General features: G+C 49.5%; 2 protein-coding genes across 2 annotated transcripts in view; one reads left to right on the top strand and one right to left on the bottom strand.

Moving 5' to 3' along the window:
- The window catches only part of LOC126528266 (uncharacterized), a 137,566-nt gene extending 120,171 nt beyond the window's left edge, over positions 1 to 17,395 (top strand). The window contains exons 8-9 of the mRNA XM_050176156.2: positions 6,322 to 8,821; positions 13,827 to 17,395. Coding sequence (XP_050032113.1) covers positions 6,322 to 8,821; positions 13,827 to 13,896 — 2,570 coding nt within the window. The 3' untranslated portion in view covers positions 13,897 to 17,395. The remainder of the gene's footprint in view (positions 1 to 6,321; positions 8,822 to 13,826) is intronic.
- LOC126527822 (major facilitator superfamily domain-containing protein 4A-like) overlaps positions 1 to 23,851 on the bottom strand; it is a 393,450-nt gene that overhangs the window by 260,140 nt on the left and 109,459 nt on the right. The gene's annotated exons all lie outside the window — the stretch shown is intronic.

The raw sequence follows: 23,851 nt of genomic DNA on the forward strand, positions 1-23,851 counted from the left end.
CAACGTGGTGCAGCTGTTTGCTGGCGCTCTGGTTTCACAGCTCCGGCTGAAGCTACGTCAACGTGCTGAGGCGATATCTAGGAAAGTGGCAGCGCCGCAAACCACGAGTCATCTGCTGCAAAGCCGGGCGATTGTGCACGTGCTAGATGGAACAAATTCGCACGTGCTTTTACACTAAAGCGTTTTCTGCAACAGCGGACAGCGTTGAATGTGTAAGCAGTAGTCGCGTGACTTATCGTTCAAAGCGACGAACGGCGAAAAAGAAGGGCAGGGTCTATACATAATTGTCTGCTAGTTTTGCCTGAAGTAGTATGCGCCATTTTGTTCAGAAACGTGCAGCTTGTCTATAGGCTTTTGCGGTACCATGCATCGATGGTGGCATGCATCTAGTGGCGATGTGCTCGAACTAAAATGCCGTTATTCTGCTGTCTGTGACATCTTCCGGCGCGGGCAGCAGAACATGAAGTAATATGCGTCGCCGCCGAAGCCACGGTGGTACGCACGACTGATCCCGCGGTCGAAATCAACGCATTTCCGTAAAGACAAGCCCATCTGTCATAATGCTAGACAAATACGAGATCCCCTGGCTCGGAACTTTTCAGCATTATATTGCAATACAATACAACACATTACAATACATACAATACAATACATACAATACAATACATACAATACAATACATACAATACAATACAGTTTCATTTCCGCCAATACGATAAGATGGAGGAGGTGGGGAAGAAAGGAAATCGCTTGACGAGGTTTCCACTCCCTTTACAGCAGGCAGCGGCAGGTGACGATCGACATTCCCACTATGATATTATCATCGAAAGTTGCGCATACCGAATAAGTAGCGGAAGATCGGTTCCGCTTCGGTGCGCCTACGCTTTCCTACTATACTATGCTCTCTTATACCGTACGGTATACAGGGTGTCCCAGCTAACGTTAGCCAAGCTCTTAAATAAAGAATATATGAGAATGCAACCAAGGGTATTCTGTCAGCAGTGGCCTACCCCACCAGGAAGATATCCTTTTTTTTTCATAATTCAACTATCAACAATTAGATGAGATTAATTAACGAACATTTTAATTACCAAAGTTAGGGCGCGAATATTGATAGAAAAGTAATAATTGTGTGTTAAAACACCCGATTCAGTTGTTGTAAGCGTGATATGTCACGCGTAATTATTTTTCATTGTTAAAAAGAAAACGCGCGAAATATGAAAATAGCCGTCCGGGCGCCGCGACACCAGCAGCCCCAGCCGTTACTCGGAATAACTGCACGAAATTCAGTAATTAACAAATTCGTTAATTAATATCATGTAATTATCCATACTTCAATTGTGAAAAAAGTCCTCCTGGTGCGGTACGCCACTGCTGACAGAAGACCACTGGTTGCGTCTTTGCATATTCTATATGTTATTTTTAAGAGGTTCGCTAACGTTAACTGGGACGCCATGTACACCTTTAGCCAGTACTTGCCGCTGTTGAGTAAGTCGCCGCGATCTCCTTTGAGACTAGAAGGCGGGGTCTCCCAACCGCATTTCACCGATATCGTATTATCCGGAACGATCGCCCAACCCCGGACACGACGCCTGTCATTATGGGGGAGATCGAGCGACCACAGCTAATAAAGGTGCCGCCTCGCTTCATCTTGAGACTGCGATGCAGACGCACCGTATAGCTTCACGTTTCCATATCGCGCTACAGGGTCGCGTGACACTCGCGAACTCCCGTCCGCGACGCGAGAAAAGACGCGAGACGGCGACGATCCATCAGCGATTATACGGGCGACCCCACAGACGTGCAGTGCGTGCGTGTGTTTACACGGTCGTGTCTTGAGTCGCGTACGTCGGTGTATGTCAGGTCGGTACCGCACGCACGGCAGCCAAGAAATACGTAGCTCGATCGCGCGCTCTCAGTGACGCAACGCAGGGAATGGCCCATACGACGAGTATACGCGCGCTAGCTGCCCGGAAGACAAACGGTTCTGTCTTGCAGTGCAAGACGCCCGGGGGCGCGCGAGACGAAGACGACCCCGTCAGCTGTACAGTGACGAGCGTATAGTTCGCGACGCGGATTGCGAATGCAACCTGCGTGTTCTGCGTTTCGCGACGACCCCCCCCCCCCCCCCCACCTACCCCCCCCCCCCCTCCCCGCACCCGACACGCGCCTCCGTTTCCTCATCGTCCTTTGAGAGACGGTCGCGGACGACTGCAGTGCGCGATCGTCTCGGGCGTAGCGGAATTTCCGAGAAAACCAAAACCAGGTTTGTGTGGCGCAGTGGGTTGGGGGTGGCGTGGGGGGGGGGGGGGGGGAGTCGCTGAGGAGTAAGCGGGCTATGCGCATTTGCGTGGCTGACCTAACATGCACGCGTTTGCTCCTGCGCTCTCCCTTCCTCACTGTCACCTCGCTACTACTTCTTATTCGCCGCGTGGTATAAGCTCGTTACGACGCTTCTTTGCAACCGAAGCGGTCTCTCTTAAAACACTCTTCCGTAAACAAACTCTGTAGCGATTGCCTTCTCTTGTGGCATTCCGCTAAACATTGCACATGTGCACATCTCTGATCCGAGTTCCTCGAGTTCTCGATTAATTCGCCCTTGCTCTGCGATCGGCTAACCCCCCGCTAAGCTCAGATGGTAGAGCGTCCACCGCGGGAAGGCGTTGGTCCCGTGTTCGAGTCTCGGTCAGGGACAAATCTTTCTTAAGCTGCGTGGCTTTCTTTCAGTAAGCCAGAACCTCGCCGGAGGAAACTCAGTTATGCGTCCATACGTGTCTCGTATTCTTACCCGCATATAGATTGTCGTTCGTCGATGGATTAAAGCGACGGAGCTAATTCGCGAAAACAGTTCCTGCAACAGTCGCTGCTGTTCAAACATATAAAAAATCCTGTCACTGGCACTTCAGAACAGGGCAGTACTGCTGAGCTTCTTCAAATATGAAAGAAAGAAAGGAACAAACAAGCAAACATACAGTTCTTTCGGAATGTCAACAGCCTATGGTGACCACAGAATTTTCTTTTGGCTTTTGAAATGTACGACAGTTTGTATGCTTCACGTTTTCTTTTCTTTGTGTACCTGTACTATAAATGCAAAAGGCGGTGCCGTCTACGCCATAGTCTTGAGATTGTTCGGAAGGTTGCGCGTAAGTTCAATGTGTTTAGATCACGATAGGAGCACGTCTATCGTGGAAAGGTACAAACGACAGATGCGTGCGTTCCTTGTTTTCGCATTTTAACACGACAACGTCAAGAGCCCCGTGCCGCTGAATATCCGGTGTCGGCGTCCGGCGACGACCATCTTGTGAGCGAAAAATAACTCCAAACCAAGCGTACCGAACCACGCAGGCCCTCCGTGTAACGCAGAGGCGTTGCTGAACTAACTGAATTTTTCAAAGTAAAATTCGCCAAAGAAATCGTAAGGTACGATTTACACACAACCTACAAACATGATAGCGTCGCACTGTAATTTGAATGTACGAGAAAACATAATTCTGTTACGCGGGAACTCGAACACAAACCTCCTCCTCCAGCGTTTCTACGCTGGAGGAGGAATTTAGTTCAGCTGGGTTTTCCGCGCTATACACGCTGTTGTGAAGTCGGGGGTCTGTGGGGCCACCGAAGTTTCCATGTGTGGTGGCGTGCCAGGTGTGAGCAATGTAAGCAATGTGTAATATTCTCTCGAGGAAACAAGGATTTACAAGAAGCATTACACAGGTTGTGATCAGGTGCATTTACTTTGGCCAAGTAGCCGCACAGGTAAACTTTGAAGTTCTAGCACAATATGGACGCCATGTAGTTAAATTTACAGTCACGTCGAAGTGCGACATGCAGCGCACTCTTTTGCCGCTGAATTAGAAACATATTGAGCGAATTTCACCACTGGTCACCTTGCGGACTGAGAATTGCAGAGTGACGGAAAATGGCTTGAAAAGGTGCGACGGTCATAGTGCGAGATGGAAAGGTTATCTAAGAGCAACATGAAAAAATAGGAAGACACAATGAAAATAGCATGGATTATGCGTTACGGAAACGAACGCGAGGAGATGACACGTACGTACTCTAGCAGAAATTAAGAGTGGACCTCAATATAGCCTGCGATGAGTGTATAGACAACCGGTATAATCAATCGTAGTATCAGAGCAAATACCGAGCGAAGAATGACGTGTTCTCGGGTGGCAGTGAATCGAACTAAATGGTAGAGTTTGTAAAACGAGTTAAAGGGTGCAATAGGCGCAGGGCAACTCTTTGTTGAATACCTTTGAGATATGAGTTTTTGCTGACCCTATGGAATTAGTCATTAAGGAGTGTGCAATAGAAGTCGGTGGTAACTCCGTTAGACAGGATACCAGTAAGCTATCGCAGGAGACGAAAGATCTGATCAAGAAACGCCAATGTATGAAAGCCTCTAACCCTACAGCTAGAATAGAACTGGCAGAACTTTCGAAGTTAATCAACAAGCGTAAGACAGCTGACATAAGGAAGTATAACATGGATAGAATTGAACAAGCTCTCAGGAACGGAGGAAGCCTAAAAGCAGTGAAGAAGAAACTAGGAATTGGCAAGAATCAGATGTATGCGCTAAGAGACAAAGCCGGCAATATCATTACTAATATGGATGAGATAGTTCAAGTGGCTGAGGAGTTCTATAGAGATTTATACAGTACGAGTGGCACCCACGATGATAATGGAAGAGAGAATAATCTAGAGGAATTCGATATCCCAGAAGTAACGCCGGAAGAAGTAAAGAAAGCCTTGGGAGCTATGCAAAGGGGGAAGGCAGCTGGGGAGGATCAGGTAACAGCAGATTTGCTGAAGGATGGTGGGCAGATTGTTCTAGAAAAACTGGCCAGCCTCTATACGCAATGCCTCAAGACCTCGAGCGTACCGGAATCTTGGAAGAACGCTAACATAATCCTAATCCATAAGAAAGGCGACGCCAAAGACTTGAAAAATTATAGACCGATCAGCTTACTGTCCGTTGCCTACAAAGTATTTACTAAGGTAATCGCAAATAGAATCAGGAACACCTTAGACTTCTGTCAACCAAAGGACCAGACAGGATTCCGTAAAGGCTACTCAACAATAGACCATATTCACACTATCAATCAAGTGATAGAGAAATGTGCAGAATATAACCAACCCTTATATATAGCTTTCATTGATTACGAGAAAGCGTTTGATTCAGTCGAAACCTCAGCAGTCATGGAGGCATTACGGAATCAGGGTGTAGATGAGCCATATGTAAAAATACTGGAAGATATCTACAGCGGCTCCACAGCCACCGTAGTCCTCCACAAAGAAAGCAACAAAATCCCTATAAAGAAAGGCGTCAGACAGGGAGATACGATATCTCCAATGCTATTCACAGCATGTTTACAGGAGGTATTCAGAGGCCTGGAGTGGGAAGAATTGGGGATAAAAGTTGATGGAGAACACCTTAGCAACTTGCGATTCGCTGATGATATTGCCTTGCTTAGTAACTCAGGAGACCAATTGCAATGCATGCTCACTGACCTGGAGAGGCAAAGCAGAAGGGTGGGTCTGAAAATTAATCTGCAGAAAACTAAAGTACTGTTTAACAGTCTCGGAAGAGAACAGCAGTTTACGATAGGTAGCGAAACACTGGAAGTGGTAAGGGAATACATCTACTTAGGGCAGGTAGTGACCACGGATCCGGATCATGAGACTGAAATAACCAGAAGAATAAGAATGGGTTGGGGTGCGTTTGGCAGGCATTCTCAAATCATGAACAGTAGGTTGCCACTATCCCTCAAAAGGAAAGTGTACAACAGCTGTGTGTTACCAGTACTCACATATGGGGCAGAAACCTGGAGGCTTACGAAAAGGGTTCTGCTGAAATTGAGGACGACGCAACGAGCTATGGAAAGAAGAATGATGGGTGTAACGCTAAGGGATAAGAAAAGAGCAGATTGGGTGAGGCAACAAACGCGGGTAAACGACATCTTAGTTGAAATCAAGAAAAAGAAATGGGCATGGGCCGGACATGTAATGAGGAGGGAAGATAACCGATGGTCATTAAGGGTTACGGACTGGATTCCGAGGGAAGGGAAGCGTAGCAGGGGGCGACAGAAAGTTAGGTGGGCAGATGAGATTAGGAAGTTTGGAGGGTCAACATGGCCACAATTAGTACATGACCGGGGTAGTTGGAGAAGTATGGGAGAGGCCTTTGCCCTGCAGTGGGCGTAATCAGGCTGATGATGATGATGATGATGGAATTAGTTCGGCTTATGACGATGTACGCGCAGTGCTTGACGCCCGTAGATGCTCTGCGCCAATGTTTTTTCTCGTTTTTTTTTTCAGAGTCCGGCATAGACCTGGCCGCCGTTGCGATCCAGCAGGGCCGGGACCACGGCCTCGCAGGCTACACCAACTGGCGCAAGTTCTGCGGCCTGCGCACCATCGACAACTTCGACGGCCTGTCGCGTGTCATGAGCTCGGACGCCGCGTTCAGGCTGAGCCAGCTGTACCCAACTGTGCACGATGTCGACTTGCTGCCAGCTGCCCTGGCCGAGACTCCCGTTGAAGGCGGCCTCGTCGGTCCCACGCTCGCCTGCATCTACGCCCACCAGTTCCGGCACTTGCGCGTCTCAGACAGGTTCTGGTTCGAGAACGCCAACCAGCCGTCGTCCTTCACCGAGGACCAGCTGCGCGAGCTGCGAAAGACCAGCCTCGCTCGCGTACTCTGCGACAACGTGTTCCTCAAGTCCGGCGGAGGAGTGGTGCAACCGCGGACCATGCGGGTTCCGGACCCGTGGCTCAACAACCTCATGTCGTGCGAGGACAGGCTCCTCACGAACGTTGACCTGGACGCTTGGCAGGAGGGATCGAGGCTGCTTAACGTACCCGATTCGGTTCTGCAAGACGCGCTCGCCGATCTGGCAGCGTCCCAGGGAGGCCAGTTCGGCAGGTTCAACAGCCGCGGCGGGTTCATGAGGGCCACGGCTGGTTCCAGGAGCATACACAACCAGTCTGAGGCTCTGGAGCTGGCTACGAGGCGCCTGCTCAAGGCAATGAAGAAAGGCGATGGCAGGCAAGACGTCATACCGGCACTCAGGCAGGTAGACCTGTCCAAGTTTGCCACAGAGTTCGAGGAACCGGCCGCCTGCGAAGAAGAGACCCTGGGTCCCTGTGACCAGAGGACGCCATTCAGGACGCTTTCGGGCCGCTGCAACAACCTCAGGCGGCCTAACCTGGGTAAAGTGGGAAACAGCTTCAGAAGAGTCCTGCCAGGTCTGTACGAAGACGGCGTGTCGGCGCCGCGTTCACGTAGTGTCACTGGAACACCACTTCCCAGTCCCCGGCTAGTCTCTTTCACGGTTCACGGAGACTCCAGCCGCCCGCACCAGCGGTACACTATGATGCTCATGCAGCTGGGACAGTTCATCGACCACGACATTGCGCACACGCCGCTTGCCGAAGGCCCCAATGGCGAGACGCTGCGTTGCCGAGCGTGCGACTCGCCGCGTCGCATCAATAAGGAGTGCTTCCCTATTCCCATCCCTACCAACGACCCACACTTCCCTAGCGTCAGCCGGAAGAACCCTAACATCCCGCAGTGCCTGCCCTTTACTAGGTCCATGTCAGGGCAGAGGACCCTCGGGAGCAGGGAACAGATAAACCAGGTCACAGGGTACATGGATCTGTCGACTGTGTACGGTTCGGACGATTGCGCCAGGGAAGAGCTCAGAATCTTCCGCGGTGGTCTGTTGAACATGAGCGCCCACCCCGCGGGACCACAGTTCAAGCCGCTGCTGTCCGAAGTGGACGGCGCTGCAGACTGCATCTCGTCCAACGGCCGCTGCTTCATAGCTGGAGACACGCGCGTCAGCGAGCAGCCCGGACTCACCTCGATGCACACCATCATGTCGAGGGAGCACAACCGCGTAGCTCGAGCACTTCAGGGCCTAAACCCGCACTGGAATGACGACCGCCTCTTCGAAGAAGCGAGACGCATCGTTGGTGCCATGTACCAACGGATCGTCTACTCCGAGTTCATACCGCGGACGCTGGGCTGGGAGTCCGTGAGCCAGTGGGGCTTGCACCTGCTCGACGAAGGATACTACAGCGGATACGACCCCAACTGCGACGTCGGATCCTTCAACGAGTTCGCGACGGCTGCCTTCCGCTTCGGCCACACGCTGCTACCTCCGGTGCTGAAGCTGGTAGGACCTGCGTACGACGAGCTGGGAGGCCTCAAGCTCACCGACGCGTTCTTCAACAGCCAGACCCTGTACCGCAGGGACAGGTTGGACCAGCTGCTGCGAGGCCTTCTCTCGACGCCAATGGAGAACTTCGACAACCACGTAACCGAGATGGTCACCAACCACCTTTTCGAGTCCAAGACTGTGCCCTTCTCCGGCCTCGACCTGGTCGCCATCAATCTGCAGCGGGGTCGCGACCACGGACTGAGGACGTACAACGACTACCGCGCCTTCTGCGGGCTAACGCGTGCTCGGTCCTGGTCCGACCTGGAGGGTCACATTCCACGCAATACGCTCCGGGCCATCGCCGGAGTATATCGTGACGTTGAGGACGTCGACGTTTTCACGGGCGGACTCTCGGAGTTTCCGCTGGCCGGGGCCGTGGTTGGCCCGACGTTCAGCTGCCTGCTGGGCTTCCAGTTTCAGCGGCTTCGGCGCTGCGACCGCTTCTGGCACGAGAACGGCGGCACCGTGGGGCGGTTCACGCCCGACCAGCTGGCGCAGATCAGGAAGGCCTCGTTGGCCAAGATCATCTGCCAGAACTCGGACACGACGCGGTTCATCACCAGGAAGGTGCTAGACGTCTACGACCCATTCCTGTGAGTACAGTTCTTCATGTTAAGACTGTTTTGTTTGATCAGTCGGAGCCAGAAAGTGGCGTGCCGGTCCCTAATATTATTCAGGCTGCGTCAGAGTACGCAGCCTACAGAAGAGCATCGCAGAGTTCACATGTTGAGCTCCTGTTCTTCGTGAATGGAATCTATATAGCTCGGTTTCCAACACTTGTCATTTGCATTCTCTAGTTCCATGCCCATTATCAAGATCCATTAACGCTGTATCGTCCTCCAGGCAACAAAGCTGCTGAGCAAGGCGTCAATGCTTTGTAAATAACCCCTCTTTAATAATGGATTCAGTAGTCGGCATGTCGTTCCAGAATCGAAAGGTTGAAGCAAGACAAACGAAGCTGGCGGAAAAGGAAGGCAGTGTTGATTAACTATACACTTTGTCCAGTGTGCTACCGTGAAATTGTTACCGCGCTTTCCTGTGAAGAATACTGTGACGAATTCCTGTGAAGAGATAGAATACGGGTAAATCATTTGCACTAGAAGAGAAACATTGTGCCTGCGATCGAGCATTCTAAGTCTTGCCTGCAGATACGAAAGAAGCGATGTGTGCCGTTGCGAGCCCATAAGCGGAGAGGAGCTGGATAGGGCTTGAGATATACGAGCGAGGAAGGAATGTATGAAAGGCACTGCCTCTTGCAGCAAAGCATTCAACAGAAAGGAGAAACAAAAGACGCGCTTGTTTCATTTTAATTTAGAGGCGGCCACAAGCAGCCTACGCCCATGCGCCGTGGCGGAGAAACGCCCCGACGATTCTTCACACCTTTCGCACTTTCCACACGTGGCAGCCTCGCTGACCAGCTACACAAAGAGAAGAAACGGTGCAAACAATGCCGCTATATAACGATAAGCTCATGACACGTGCTTTTCCGCGCTTTCGATGCGCCGCGTCTTCTAGTCGCGAGCGTTCTTCTCCGTACGAGCGACTGAACTCGGTATAAAAAAAAAAAAAAAAAAATTCTCGCTCGAGCAATGCGCCACGCATTGCAGGCCGATTCGCGTAGCGACCGCGCCGAGCCGCTGACCGGAAAGACGAGTGCGAAATGTCGGACACGCGCGTCGCCTCGCTGGAAGCAAGCGTGCGAACAAGCAGCAGCAGCAGCAGCAACGTGAGTCCCATCGTGCGGATTTTACGGATACCGAGACCCGACTCGCCGCTGGGCCGAGGCCGCCATGGGAGGGCGCTACTTTGGCTCTTGCGTGGCGCGGTTCGAATTCCCGACGCCAACCGACCGACCGATGAGCGTACGGAAATATGCAAGCATGCGCGGGAAAGGTCGCGGCCGCCCCCTTCCCCGTCTGTCGCCTTTCACGTGGCCTTTTTTTTTCTTCTTATATGCCTTCTTTAACGCTTCCTGATGCCTCCTTGGTCGAAGCAAAGTTTCTCTTTCTTTTTCTCTTTTCGTTTCTTTTTTTTTTTGGAGGCGCGAGTACCTGACTCGAAAGAATCCGCTAGCTGCCTATGAGGGTGACGTGCCAGGAACGCGAAAAAAGAAAGAAAATAAAAAGACACCGTAAGATACCTGGGAAGGCCGAATCGAATGCAACCCCAATTCTGCCGGCGCTGTCGCTCTCTCGCTGTCTCGTATGCAGGAAGTAAGGAATGACAATAAAAAGGAGAAGCTTTCGATTTTTCGGTTAATCTGATACGGCAAGCGGCTATTTCGCGTGGTCACCGAATGTGGGGGATTACAGCACTCCACCTCGTTACAAGCCAATAATGCTTGCTGTAACAGGCAATTGCCTCCAAGATAACCTCTGAAAAAAGAAAGGCTAAATTACATAGTGGAGTTTAACGTCCTGAAACTGCACGGACGTCATAGTAGAGGGCTCTGGATTAATTTCGACTGCCCGGAATTTTTTTCAACGTGCACCGAAATCTAAATAAACCAGAGTTTTTCGCATTTCGTTTCCTTGTCGAAAATGTGTTCGCCGCGACGGGGAATTGAACCCACGACCTCGCGCTCAGTAGCACGACGCCATAACCAGTATAAGCCACCGCGGAGGGTAGATAGGCTGTGCCTCCTTGGTACGCTGCGCCTTTTCTCTGGAATTGCGAGTGGCTCGACCCCCGACACCGCAATTCCAACAAGCAAACTCGCTCAGCATAGCTGCGAACATTCGGGAACTGCACTGAATAATACGTGCTGTAATACACTGCGGGCGCATTCACACTTGCGATTGACGGACGTCGCGCGACCGACCGCGACGGGCGGCCAAGGATCGACTCGCGGCGATCGATGTTCACAATGGCAAAGCGCGACCCGCTCCATTCGTCACACACCGACATGTCTCGCGGTTCTTGCCGTTCGCGTCTTCTCACATCTTCATCAGCACGTAAAATAAGCGTCACGTATATTCAGACGTCTGACTCCTGCGCCGCCGATTGGTTCAGTAGGCTTGCGACTACAGCCGCCGCTACCGACCAATAGAACAGCGAAGCGACTGATCCAAATCAGTCGCTTTTCGATCAAAGCGACCATTTGCAGCCGAGGGGAATGACACCTACGTGCTACTCTGTTTTTGGTCATCAAGTGACCGCGGATTTTTCTGAAACCGACGGTGTCGACGTTGAGGACCGGCTGAACTGGTATATTTGAACGCGTCGGTGCTCAAGACAGCCGGGACTCGATGCTGATGCTCGCAAATGTGTGTGTTTTTTTTATTTGCAAGGCAAAGCAGGTGTGTCTTATGAGGCGCACGATGCGAAGCTCCCAACCTCAGCCTGAGGCCTTTGCACGCAAATTTGACATTTTTGGTGAGCCGGACGGTTGTCAGCGCGCCACGAAGAAACGACTGACCACTCGGGCACAAACGCCCAATGAGTCTTACATAGTCTACGTCCAGGATATCTTAGCCCTTCTGCAGCAAGGTGCCAAACCAGACAAGGTCGCCCACGGGCTAAAAACAATTGCCAGCGACGATTTTCTGCTGGTGGTAGTCAATATCTGCGCTGCAGTCGCTGACATAACTGCGGAGTGCCATCGGTTCTGGGGAAGCAAAACATGTCGCCGAGTCTAGAAGAAAATCGTCCGGCTTTCTCTCGCGGCGACCTCACACGGTCAGTTGGTCACAGAGCTCGGCGACTCTGTGGACTGAACAACTGTCCCGCGACTTCAGCTGTTCCCTCCTCGTTACAATATGAACCGCGCAAGGGGTGTACTCGAAAACGTTACACATCTCGAATGTCAGAAACTTTAGCCTCATCACGAATGGAGCCGTGGGCCAATTAGAAGGTGTTCATGATGATCACGGTGCAGGAACACGGTTGGAAGAACGTCAAAATACACGGGACCGGTGCTATCTAACATCGAGGCGCTTAATGAAAACGCAGTAAAGATGTATACATTGTAATAAACAAAGAGAAACTGCGGAACCTGGCAAGGTGGAGGAAGTATCATGAAAGGGAAAAGTTGTCATCCACCCGAACGTAGCACGAAGCTACAAAAGAAATCCATACGGATTTCTCTTTGAATCCTGGACCAGAACGAATGTTTCCTCAACTGCGAAACCTTTTTTTCTGAGAAACCCATATGGGTTGCCTTTGTAGCTTCGTGCTACATATGGGTGGGTGACAATTTTTCCCTTTCGAGGAGAAACTCTTGTAATCGCGAAATGAAAAGACTGAATCAAATACTTCTTTAATATCTAGCCCTCTTTCAAAGGATAAATGCAAATGCAGTGTTTAAAAAAGAATAACGGTTCGCCGCACTAAACTAACTTGGCGTTTACCCGTGATGTAACTTTGATTACGCTGCTGCCCTGCACGTGAAGGGTATGTTTACCCGCGGCTCGCGGCCGTGCGGAACTAACCCTCACTGAACCAGTTCGCCGTGAACGCAGATTGGGAGAAAGCGAGAGTTCCTTACCGCCCCTGCCGGTGACCTTTACGTGCTTACTGGGGGCGCGCACGTACGGGCGCCAGACAAAGCGTTCCAAATTGCACGGTCGGCACCCTCGTTGTTTCCGGGGTCCGGGTCAGAAAGCTGCGCGAGAATTTGGGAAGGCTAAGGCGCCGCTACAGCCGCGCGTCACCTTCCGCCAGAAACAAATGTGGGCACGGGTGGATAATGTTGCGTTTCTTTTCTCGTAAGGGTCACGCGAGCGGCGCAATCATCGCTAGCGGTGTCGGTCCTTTACTCTGCCGCCTGCGCTGAACCATAGTCCTGAACGCGCCAGCGTGCTCGGTCTCGCAGATTTCCGGTCCGTGGGCCCGCCGCGTGATTGTGGCGCAGACCGCGCGCGATTACACGGCGCTTATGCTAACGCTGGCTCCGAGCAGGGGAGAGCGGATTTTGCAGCCGAGCGCTGACGCAAATTAATCGTGCCCTAAAAACGAAAGTACAAAAGTCTGCTAGCAACTCGGGTTACAGACAGCTGCCAGCAGTTGCTGTTGCCGATCGAGCCGTCGCAAGTTACTGAACCTTGCAAAGTACTCATCGCTTGAACTTTTTTCGTCATTGCAACTCTTCTTCCCCACATTGTTCAGCGTGCGCGCGGGCGCGTGTGTGTGTGCGTGCGTGATTCTGAAATCATCATCATCATCATCATTATCATCAGCCTGTTTATAGCCACTGCAAGGAAAAGGGCTTTTCCAGGGATCTTCAACTACTCATGTCCTGCGCCATCAGACTTCATCTTTCGCTTGCAAATTTCCCGATTTCATCACACTGCGTAGTTCTCTGCGGTTCCTCGACTGGGCCTCTCATCTCTAGGCATCCCTTCTGTCATTCTAATCGACCACGTACCGGTTACCTGCTCTTTGCGTTACGTGACCTGCACGGCCTAGATAGAATTCCAATATGTCGTGAACCAAACAACTGAGCTGGTTACTAACTGACAAACTGTTAACATTATTTAGTTTGCCATCTGGACACGACGTATGACTTTGCAGTGTTGTTCTACGTGTATACATACCTACTACCCGAAATTGTGCCTTATCTTCTAACCACCGTCTTTTCTTCTTTTTTCTTCTTCGCAGTAACCCGAGGGTTTCCTGCGGTAGCATACAAGATGTCGACCTCAACTTTTGGAGGGATAACATCGTGTAGACATGGCCCAGAGCAACGAGAAGACGTTCGTGTGAGAGTAGTGACTACCGCTTGGCGGCGCTGGAGCTGCCATCGCGCACGGAAGCGGTGGGCTGCAGCTGGAGAAAGACTGAACGTGATAGTGACGTCACGTGCCGTCATGTGACGGAAAGTGTCCCACCAAACGGCATTCAACGCGGGAGCTCTCCGAGAGATCACAGCTGCGAAACTCTGCGGTTTTTCTTTTCCGAGAGTGTGTGCCGAGGTGTGTTTGCGCTAATACGTAACAGTCACGTCTTTGGAGAGTTTTAGAGAGCGTTAGCTTGCCCGTATGACTTATTACCCTGCACGGAATACCGGGCAGCCAAAGGTGCAGACGTGGGTTGGCGCCGTGTTAGTGGCGGCATCTTGCGGCCTAAGGTTTATCCAGACATGACACTGAGCTATTACTGTTAGTGACCTGCTGTATTCTGCATAACTACTACAGTATTGTAAAACGTCAGTAGCGACATATTCGTTAACCATTAATGAGTTTTTTTCCTTCGCAGAGAACACTATGTAACATTAATCAATTAATTAGTTAATCAAAAACTTTTCGAACATTCTGCAGTTGGACAAAGAGTCACAAGACGTCGCTACCAGCGTTGCTAATGCTATCCACGTCCCCGATAGTACGGTATTTTGCAAAGGGTGATACGTCCGCGGTCAATTGCTATAGCTCTCCTTCACTAGCAAGATTAGAAATAAGATGGAGCGTGAACGCGTTCTTAAGGGCACAAACACTGTGATGGCAAGGAAGTGCTGACAACCATTCCTTTCTTTTTTTTTTAGTTTGAAAAAGGAGGAGGGGTAAAGCGTGCTTGTGTCATATTTAACTCAATTCCACATTTCTCGTACTCCCTGACAATGTTTGTTGTCTCTACCGGTGTAGTTTGCTCACTTTGCCCGTGCCACAAGAAGAGTCAAAATACATCAATCGAGGGAGTACGAGAACTCTCGGAAATGGAGTAAATTATTAGTAAGAGTGTTTACTCCGGTATAATGGAGGTACCCGCACCCATTTTCTTTATGAAGCGAAAAAGGACAAGATGTTGTGCAGCTGTTCCTCGTACTTCACGCGTTTGTCGCAAACCCCTGGCCTTCCATATCACTGTGCTGCTTATGATATGTACACAGAAGAGAAGTGCTGGCAGAACGGTACCTCGCAAAAGACGCTTTCTTTTGTCTGTTCGCTGTTGCGCATAGAATGGATGTTTACGAGTCAACGGCATGGGCACGTGACCATTGAGAAACCGTAGTTTCGCAGCCATGTCTCGCTCGTAGGACTCGGCTGTTCATTTCACACGTAGGCGCCATCATCATGCTTAGATGCGCATTACTAAACGTACTTGAGCACGCCTTTAGGATAGCTTCTATCACGTTACTCACCTCGTCGAAATCACACATAGCGCCATCATTTTTCACCAAGATTTCCATCGTTAGCGAAGCAAAAAGAAAATATGTATACCATCCTAGAAACTGCTTTACAAAACTACGCGAGGCTTCTTTTATATAATTTAGACGTCCCAATAGCACACTCCTGATTGCATAGGTTCGACGATAAAATCTTGACGTATATCTATAGCAACACATAACGGTGTTGAATCGAAAGATGCTGGTCTTTTGTCCCGTTCTACGATTGTCTCTCCGACAATTCCTCTGCTAAACAGCAACTGTTGCCGGATTCAGCTTCTGTTCATTCTTGTCTAATATTGCCGTGTGACACGTGTTATCAAGTACAAATGGAAGAGGAGAAGAGTGTCAAGCAAGAAAGGCAAAATTATGACAGCTCTTGTATCATGATTACTATTGTACCAAGCCATCCGATCGGTGGCTTATCGTTCGTAACGGGTTGCGCCATACACCACGTGTGATCAACCAGTCTTGTATCAAATGATGAATATCGACATAAAGCTTGAGCTAGTGGCGGAAATCGGGACGACTGATTTGGAGAATGACGTGTTTACTGCTTAAGAACTCATGAACACCAAATTATTAAAGCAAGCACAGTGTTTGATTGCACTGACCTTTCGTAACACGATGTTTTAAAACATCTGTGCCGCATTCGCTGGGGCAAACTATGGCACAATATTCAACGACCTAAATTTTCACATTTACCGTAGTTCACAGACACATGCCTTATGCCTATTCTATAGCCCGCAAGATTCAGCTTCAGCAAAGTATAAAAGGAACGCTTCACTTACGCTGTGCACATCTAGCGAACAGTCAGCTGGGTATTTAAATCCCATTGAGTATTGAGTGCTTAAGTGGCCGCGTGTCGAAAGTATACGTAGCCATGCGCATGCGTTGTGCAATGAGTGGTACGCGCAGGCTATCGGCCTCTCGTTCTGTCTTTCTGTATAGGGACAATATTCCCGAATGGTGCTTAAACTCCAGACAGCAAATAGCGCGTCTCCGGGTGCAGAACCAGCCAATTACGAAGAGATGGCCTGCACGCTATTTAGCTAGAGACAGTCCTCATTGCAGGGACATCCAACATTTAAGCTATTGCGTTCCGCTGGCGGGAGTCCAGAAAATGCAGCAACTGTTTTGCAAAAGATTCTTGATTTGGCAATATGCCCGCCGAATGATATTGCAATACGTAAGGATTTTATGCATGAAAGTTACCGATTAGTGACACTGCATATATTTGCGCATGAATGTACAGTATGCTCTTGAATGTAAAGTATCTCAAGATTGTGCAATTTTCGCTTAGTAACTCTGGCACATTAAGAATGTTTTTTTATAATGATGATGATGATGTTAAGTGCCAGTGGTCACGCAGACTCATTCAGCGCGTTTGCTACGCCGTGTCAGCACGCGCACATGCTAGGCTTTCGGCTAGTTACTTCACTCGACACAATTTGTGCGCACAGTCCCCACCAAACACAGCGAGTGGGGCGAAGAATTCTTAATGCCACCTAGAGTTATTTCGTTCAAGGGATCGTCCGGCGATTAGTTGACAATGTGCTATTGACATACAATTAGGTGGGCCAGCTCAGAATATTTTTTTTTTTAATTTCAGCTATATGAGCGGTGCGAGACGTCAGAGGCGTCCTCTATATATACGTTTCAACCATAGAGCCCTATTCTTGCCTTGCATTTCCATTTTTTGCTCGGACTCGCTATGTGAAAACCTTTTTGGTAGTCTCGCACGAGCGCACACGGAACAATGAGCCGCCTACGACGTCGTGTTGTGCCATCCGAGCTGTATTATTTCAAGTTTCGCATCCAAGGAGAACAAAAAAATTGATAAGACCCTGTTAGTCTGCTATTCTTCAAAATAAAAGAAAAATGAATGTAGGTTGTTTTAGAGGTATATGAGAGCATGATTTGCTTCAGATCTCGAAATCACATGAAACCGCCCGATGATCCCTTCGAGCAACGCGTTTTACCTGTGACAAATGTCGCGACAAATAAAGTCCTCTTGTCTGTCGTATCGTCATATCTGTAAATAAACTTTTGTTCATAGTTCCTGAAACTTCGTCTGTGTGTCAATCATTTTGGCGGCTGCAGTATTCAGTGCAAGCACCCGCACGAGAACGCATCCCTGCAGTATTTTTCCGAAGCGAGAAGATCTTCACCATCCACATCCTGAACAGCCTTACCGATAAGTTTGTCTTACTGTCGCGAAGCTTCCTAAGGGAGTTCAGCCTCAAGGAAGTAGTGGCCGTGTCACACGACCATAGCGAGTGTTTAAAGGAAGCCATACACCAGAGGCGCATTGAGCGATGTTTGGCTTTTGTACAAGTAGAAGAATGTAACTTCTTATTGCACTCGTAGCTATCATGATTAACGCCCCTTCTATAACAATATTCAATATATTTGACGCAAAAAACTTGCACCTCGTTAAATAAAAATAAAACACGCAGGCCTGCGCGGCACAAGCCGCACAGTCGCTGCACATGCAGCTTTTGGCAGAGCGCTCACGTGGATTTCTGCCGAACCAAGTGCTAAGCACGCCCATGCTGCGTAAGCTGGAGGTACGGCTACACAGGAGACCATCGTAAACTCGAAGACAGCAACTGCAAGTATCGAGTCTACGGAAAGTAGGGTTTTAATTTGCGAAGAAGCTGTCGTGCCTGATTTTTTTTTTTTTTTGGCAGCATGCACTTGACGGTCTTCGCGGCGAAGCTGTCGGGCCGCATTTGCGGCAGCCCTCACTAGACGGGTCTTTGCGGCGAAGTCTCTTCGCCTCGCTTACAGGAGAATGAGCTGAACTGCACGCCCGCTGCCGACGGCGAGCTGCGGCTTGCGCTGCTCCCCGCACAGCGGTCTGCTGAGCCCGACGTTTCCTGCTTGCAGCCACGCGCGTAGCTCTGCGATTCGCTTCGTCAGCTGCACTTCTCACCTTGCGAGGAGGCACCATAACGCGCACCGAAGTGGAAACACAGGCAGCGAGACCACGTGACGTCCTCGCGTCCTACTAGTAGCGCAGTCACAAGCTTACTAGCTCAGAGAGCCATCCTGCAAAACGATTGCCACTAATAGTACCTCCAGCAAGGCCTTGAAAGGTCTGAAACCACGTGAGGGGCGAAGTTCCAGGTGATCAATACGCATGTTTAGAATTGCGTATACTCAATGGGCCTGGCGTACGCGAAGCGTGAGATTAGGGACACTGCGTCGGCGCAGAACCCAAAGTGCGCTTGGTTACTTTATTTATGGTGGGTGCGAGAAATTGGCTAGCCGAGGCTAAGTGGCCGCATAGAGAGAAAGAAAATCTAATTGCATTCGCGGGACATAATCGCATTGATAAGCTTAGATATATAGTCATGGCTTAACACTTTCGAAATGAATAATTTTAGCTTGCTATGGACATTGAAGCAGCCTTTCGACAGCAAGAAAAAGAATAAGTTTTTCCAGCTTTGAGCATTGAATTGCAGGCAGCGCAAGCGGGCATAACATTTTGGAAATATAATCTGTTTAGGAATACCAGATAAGAATAAACGTTGAGGCTTTCATTTCTACTTTCTCTGGCTGAGCAATCTAGCTTGAAATGCTTACCATAAGCTTGTCGTAGCATGTTGATCTAATACAGGATAAATACATGATTAGCTTAAGAAATCTGGATGATTGCTTTAAATTACAGTGAAGGAACTATAATATCTAATAACATTAATAATGTAATAATAATATTTATTTCCACAAAACAGGCTAACCGTGAGCGGCGTGCGAAGCTGAGCAGAAAAATGAAAAACCCGATGGCAAGTGCACCTGCCGTGGGCCTCTCTACGTTCCTGCATTATGGATAGCGCGTACTGATATGGTACTCTTGTTAGAAATTGAGAGTGTACTACCAGCGCAAGACGCAGGACAACAAAGTGGACGAGAAACGTGTCTTTTAGAATGCTATGTTACAACGTACAGGTTTCTACGAAAGTGACGGTAACTGCTAAAAAAATTGATGCGTCGGCTTTTGCCCCTTTAGAAATATTCAGAGAGGACTCCCATATATATATATATATATATATATATATATATATATATATATATATATATATATATTCACAGCACACGCACCGCGATGGACGAAGCAGGCTAGCGCTAAGGTTGAATTCCAAAACACAATTTCCATTCCACGTTCAGTAATCTGCGCTGGTCATCTGCGCCTTCGTTCAGGGGCAGACGCGGGCTTTGGGGTTAGGGCTTGTTGTTGCGTTTGGTGCAAGAATATGGCTAGGAGCAGGCACCGCATATGCGCAATCACGAGCAATATACACACATCATTTCTCCAGAAGCTGACGCCGAGCACGGGTAGCGCGAGAATTACAAATACTGCATATGCGGTGAGCGTAGCTATATTAACTTGTTGATAGGTCATCTTGTAGGTTGTTGCAGCGCAGGCAGAACGAAACGGTCATAGAAGGCAGATATGAGACAACACACAGCGCTGAACCAGCTGCGAACAGCTGTTTACATGCGCAGCGCCTCATCCCACTGAGCTTCAGAAACTGCTGTTGTGCCCTCCAAAAGAAATATCAACTTCAACACTTTTCTTTAAATTACAAAACACGCATACTATTTGCTCCTAATAAAGAAAAGTCAACAATATCAAGTTGTAATTTATTCATTACAATAAAAGAATTATGCAGCGTGTGCAGCGAAACCTGGCAGTAAGCAACCCTGGGCGTCGCACCAGTCGCATTGTTGAAATCGCAATCATGTGAAATGGGCCCTCAAAGAATCGCATTGCGACACGTGCGACTGCACCGATTTTCGTCGTTACAGTCGCAGCATGTGAAACAGCCTTTAGGCTACGAAGGCGAACACTCAGATTAGTAGTCGCCATTTTGCCGTCTTATCAGCGCATCAGTCCCCCTTTTAGAGCATATTTTCCTTCCTCGCTCTTCCCAACTCTAGTTGCGTCCGGTACATGACTGCTTGCTGCGCATCGACGGAGAACGCAAACGCATCAGGGTGTTCACACTTGCCGCCACCGGTGGTTCTCGCTGCGCTAAGCTGTGTGAAATGGACCATGACTGAAAATTGGGCTAGATTCTAGGACATTAAGAATGACCGAGCATTGCAAAGATGAAAATAATTGCAATGGACAGAGAACTAGAACTTACCGACACATGTGGAATTGGCGAAGCAGCTCAAGAAAGGAGACGTACGTCTCCTTTTTTGAGCATAATTTTAGAGCACAGCTCCTAGGCGCCCGTTCCTGCGTTGACCATCGGCGTCGGCGTAACCGAGCGAACGAACACAGCGAAGGATGAAAGGGCAAACGCGGAGCGCAGCCGGGCATGAAAGCCGGCGATAGCGAAGAGAGCGCGAGAAGGAGGGTCCGGTAAAAGTGTCAGAAGAAAAGCCTAGTGCCGCGCAAGGCGGGCACAGTGGCGACGACCGCTACGAGAGAACACCAGAATAGTGCGCCGTCACCTGTTCACCCATAGCAGGCAGCGAGCACGTCGACCCATACCATATATGGTAACAAAGCACTGCGTGAGCGGAGCTCTGTCTGTCTGCGGCAGCTGCTCTGAATCGCGCCCACTGTTACGGTTGGCGTGTAGCACCCCGTGCAAAAAAAGATGCTCGACCACCTTGCCTCATCGAAACGAAGGGTGAATTCCCAATTTTTTGCGGTTGTCTCGAGGGGTTGCCGGTCTGGCTAGCACCCCGCACTGCTTACAGGCCCCTTTGTTTGTGTGCGACTTTAGAGAGACCCTTTCCTCGAACTATCAAGTTCTACAGGATAACTTTAGCGAACCAACGTCGCCTAGAAGAAACGATCAAGCGACGACAAGGGCTTACAACGTCAGCTTGGACATTGGACCAGCCGCCTATCCACAACCAGACGCCCTTTCCGCGAACCAGCAACGCGCGAAAGAGAAGTGATCAGCTGTCTACTATTCCCAGGACCGCGGACTGTCGCCAGTGTAGGCACGCTCGTGAAGACGTCAACTGGGACAATGGATCAGCCACCTATCCACAACCAGACGCCCTTTCCGCGAAACAACGACGCGCGAAAGAAACGGTATCCGTAGCCTATCCCCGATCAAGACTCCGTGGGTTGCCTGTGCGGAGGCAGGCTCGTGAAAGGTCGCCGGGTGAGTGGGTGCCGCCGCCAAGCACCGTGGGACTCAGTGCATATCACGTGGCGTTGACGTGAGCAAGATCCCGCCTACAATTTTAGTGGGCCTATTGAAGGGGCCCCGCAGTGTACTTTTTACTTCATTCTCTTCTTCTCACCTTTCACCAACCCTTGAATAAACCAAGTTTCGCACTAGAAGTCGTTTCGTCCTTGCCTGGTCGCCATGGTCTACCGGATGCCTGCAGTCCGCCGACAACGCCACGCCACCAAATAGTGACGTCGGTCGAGCTTCGATAAACAGGCGTCGCAACAACTCGGCAGCGGTGGGGTACGCTACCCTGGAGAACGCAACACCACGCGTCACCCGCGTGCTACCTCTCGCGATTTCTCGATGGGCGAGGCAGTCGCGCCACACTTCTCGTTTGCAATGGGCCGCACGAGACAGATTGCCCGCGCCAATCAATATATCGCGAAATGAAAACGTGTGTCGATTTCGCATTAGGGAGTATCGTAATCGTCAGCGAATTTTTTACTCCAAAGAGAAAAGGTACAACTTGAGCCGAACCCGAATGCGGTACAATGCCTCTTCGTAGAGTTCAGCTACGGGGAGAGGACTGGGGAATAAAAGCCGACCCCGTAGGCGTGGGTGCAGTTTAGCACAGTGTCCCAAAGCGTTAGCTACAGCGAGGCGAGAATGGGACAAACTGATACACTCCCGATCGTGACGCGAGGAAGAAAACCATTAATTGTAGTGGCCGAATGGAAGCTAGAGCGTACATAAGGGCTCCAGCTCATGCTATGGGGACGCGACGTATACGTGCCAGTCGTGTCAAAGAAGTGTAATACAGTCGAACGACTTCATGACGAAGGGCTAGGGGCACCCGAAATCCTTCATTATACAGGTTACTTCATTGTAAAGGTCGCGCAGCGTACAGATCACACAAGAACAGGGACAGGGTTATTTGTTCGTGATTGGCCCCGAGAACGGAGTACAGGGCGCTGCGAGCGCTGCGAGCGCTGCGAGCATCACATGAGGGCACGGACTCGCGCCTGTCGTCTGCTGCAGTTCGGGCGATGTCCGGGCGCCTTTTGCAGTGTTTTCGTTTGTTCGCTCTCGTTCCCTCTTCTTGCATACTTATGGCAGTCGTCTCAAATATATTTTTGCGACGTCTTCTTTCGCGAAAATGTATTCAGAGAGCTGATTTCTTAGACGACAATACAGTTCTCAAAGGCAACCCTACAGTGCCAGCCGAAGGAGCGCAGACCAGCCCATTGCGAGTTTTTCATGCGCGGATGGACAACCTCAATAATATAGAATATAAGAATGTAGTTATGATACCATACCTGCCGCGCTGCAACAAGTATGTCACAAACGCTGGCTATATAGGGCTTCTACAACAGTTACTTTGATTTTAATCCACTAGAACAGCTTTCCTCACGACGAGTAGTTCATGGTATAATATTGAATTTTTGCATTTCTTCACAGAAACGCTCGGCAGTTAGATGAGGACTTAACTAACACTGTAGTTTAGATTCTACAAGCACCACTTGCTTCTTAAACTGCTTCTCCAAATTAGGCGGTTTTTCACGTGTTTGCTTTAGGCGGCGGCAATTTGAAGTAAAGCTAATTGAGGCTTACAGCTGCTTGCAGAATAGAAAAAGGATGAACCAATATATATTCCCTTTACCGTGCTACACGTTAAATTCACTTGAGGAATTTACTGGCGTTTGTTGCTTGAAATATACATGACGAATCTATTTGGCGAACTGACACAGGCTGCTCTGCCCAAAGTTTTTAGTGAAATACGCCTTTTGGACCGTATGGCTGCAGCCAGAAAGAAGCCGAAGCGTCATCCATTAGTAGTACGGGGCATATTGAATATAGCATAATTCCCCCGTGGAGGGTAAAAAATGAAGTGAAATATGTAAGACTTGTGGTGTCTTCCTTATGAAGGTTTGCGAGCTTCTCTTTTATGTACAGACGAAACGGATAGTTCTCTGTTTGTATAATTAAACGACGCTGGGTCGAGACATGGTGAGGCTGAAGGTGCTTGAATTTTCCTTTTCTAGGCACCCTAAGCTGCGCTGTAGTACCTCGAGTATACTTTAGGCATGCAACTGGCGCTGTAAGAAAACTGCTTCACAGCTTCAATTCGAAGTTGTAGTGAACTGATGGGTTTCGCGAACAATGTGTGTCTCGCCATAACGACAGTCGGTTGCTACCGTTGCGTGAGGGGTGTGCCATCTTGTCGATAAAGACTATATGTACTGAGGGTCACCATAAAACATTTCATTGCTTGAAATTGATTGGCTCTCGATCTGGACCACGAAAAATTTCTTTCAGGTGATTGCTACTATGATATCTGTGAATAAAGTGTCTAAACAGTCTACATGACGCGCCGT

This window comes from Dermacentor andersoni, chromosome 9 (assembly GCF_023375885.2).
Source record: "Dermacentor andersoni chromosome 9, qqDerAnde1_hic_scaffold, whole genome shotgun sequence".
NCBI lineage: Eukaryota > Metazoa > Arthropoda > Arachnida > Ixodida > Ixodidae > Dermacentor > Dermacentor andersoni.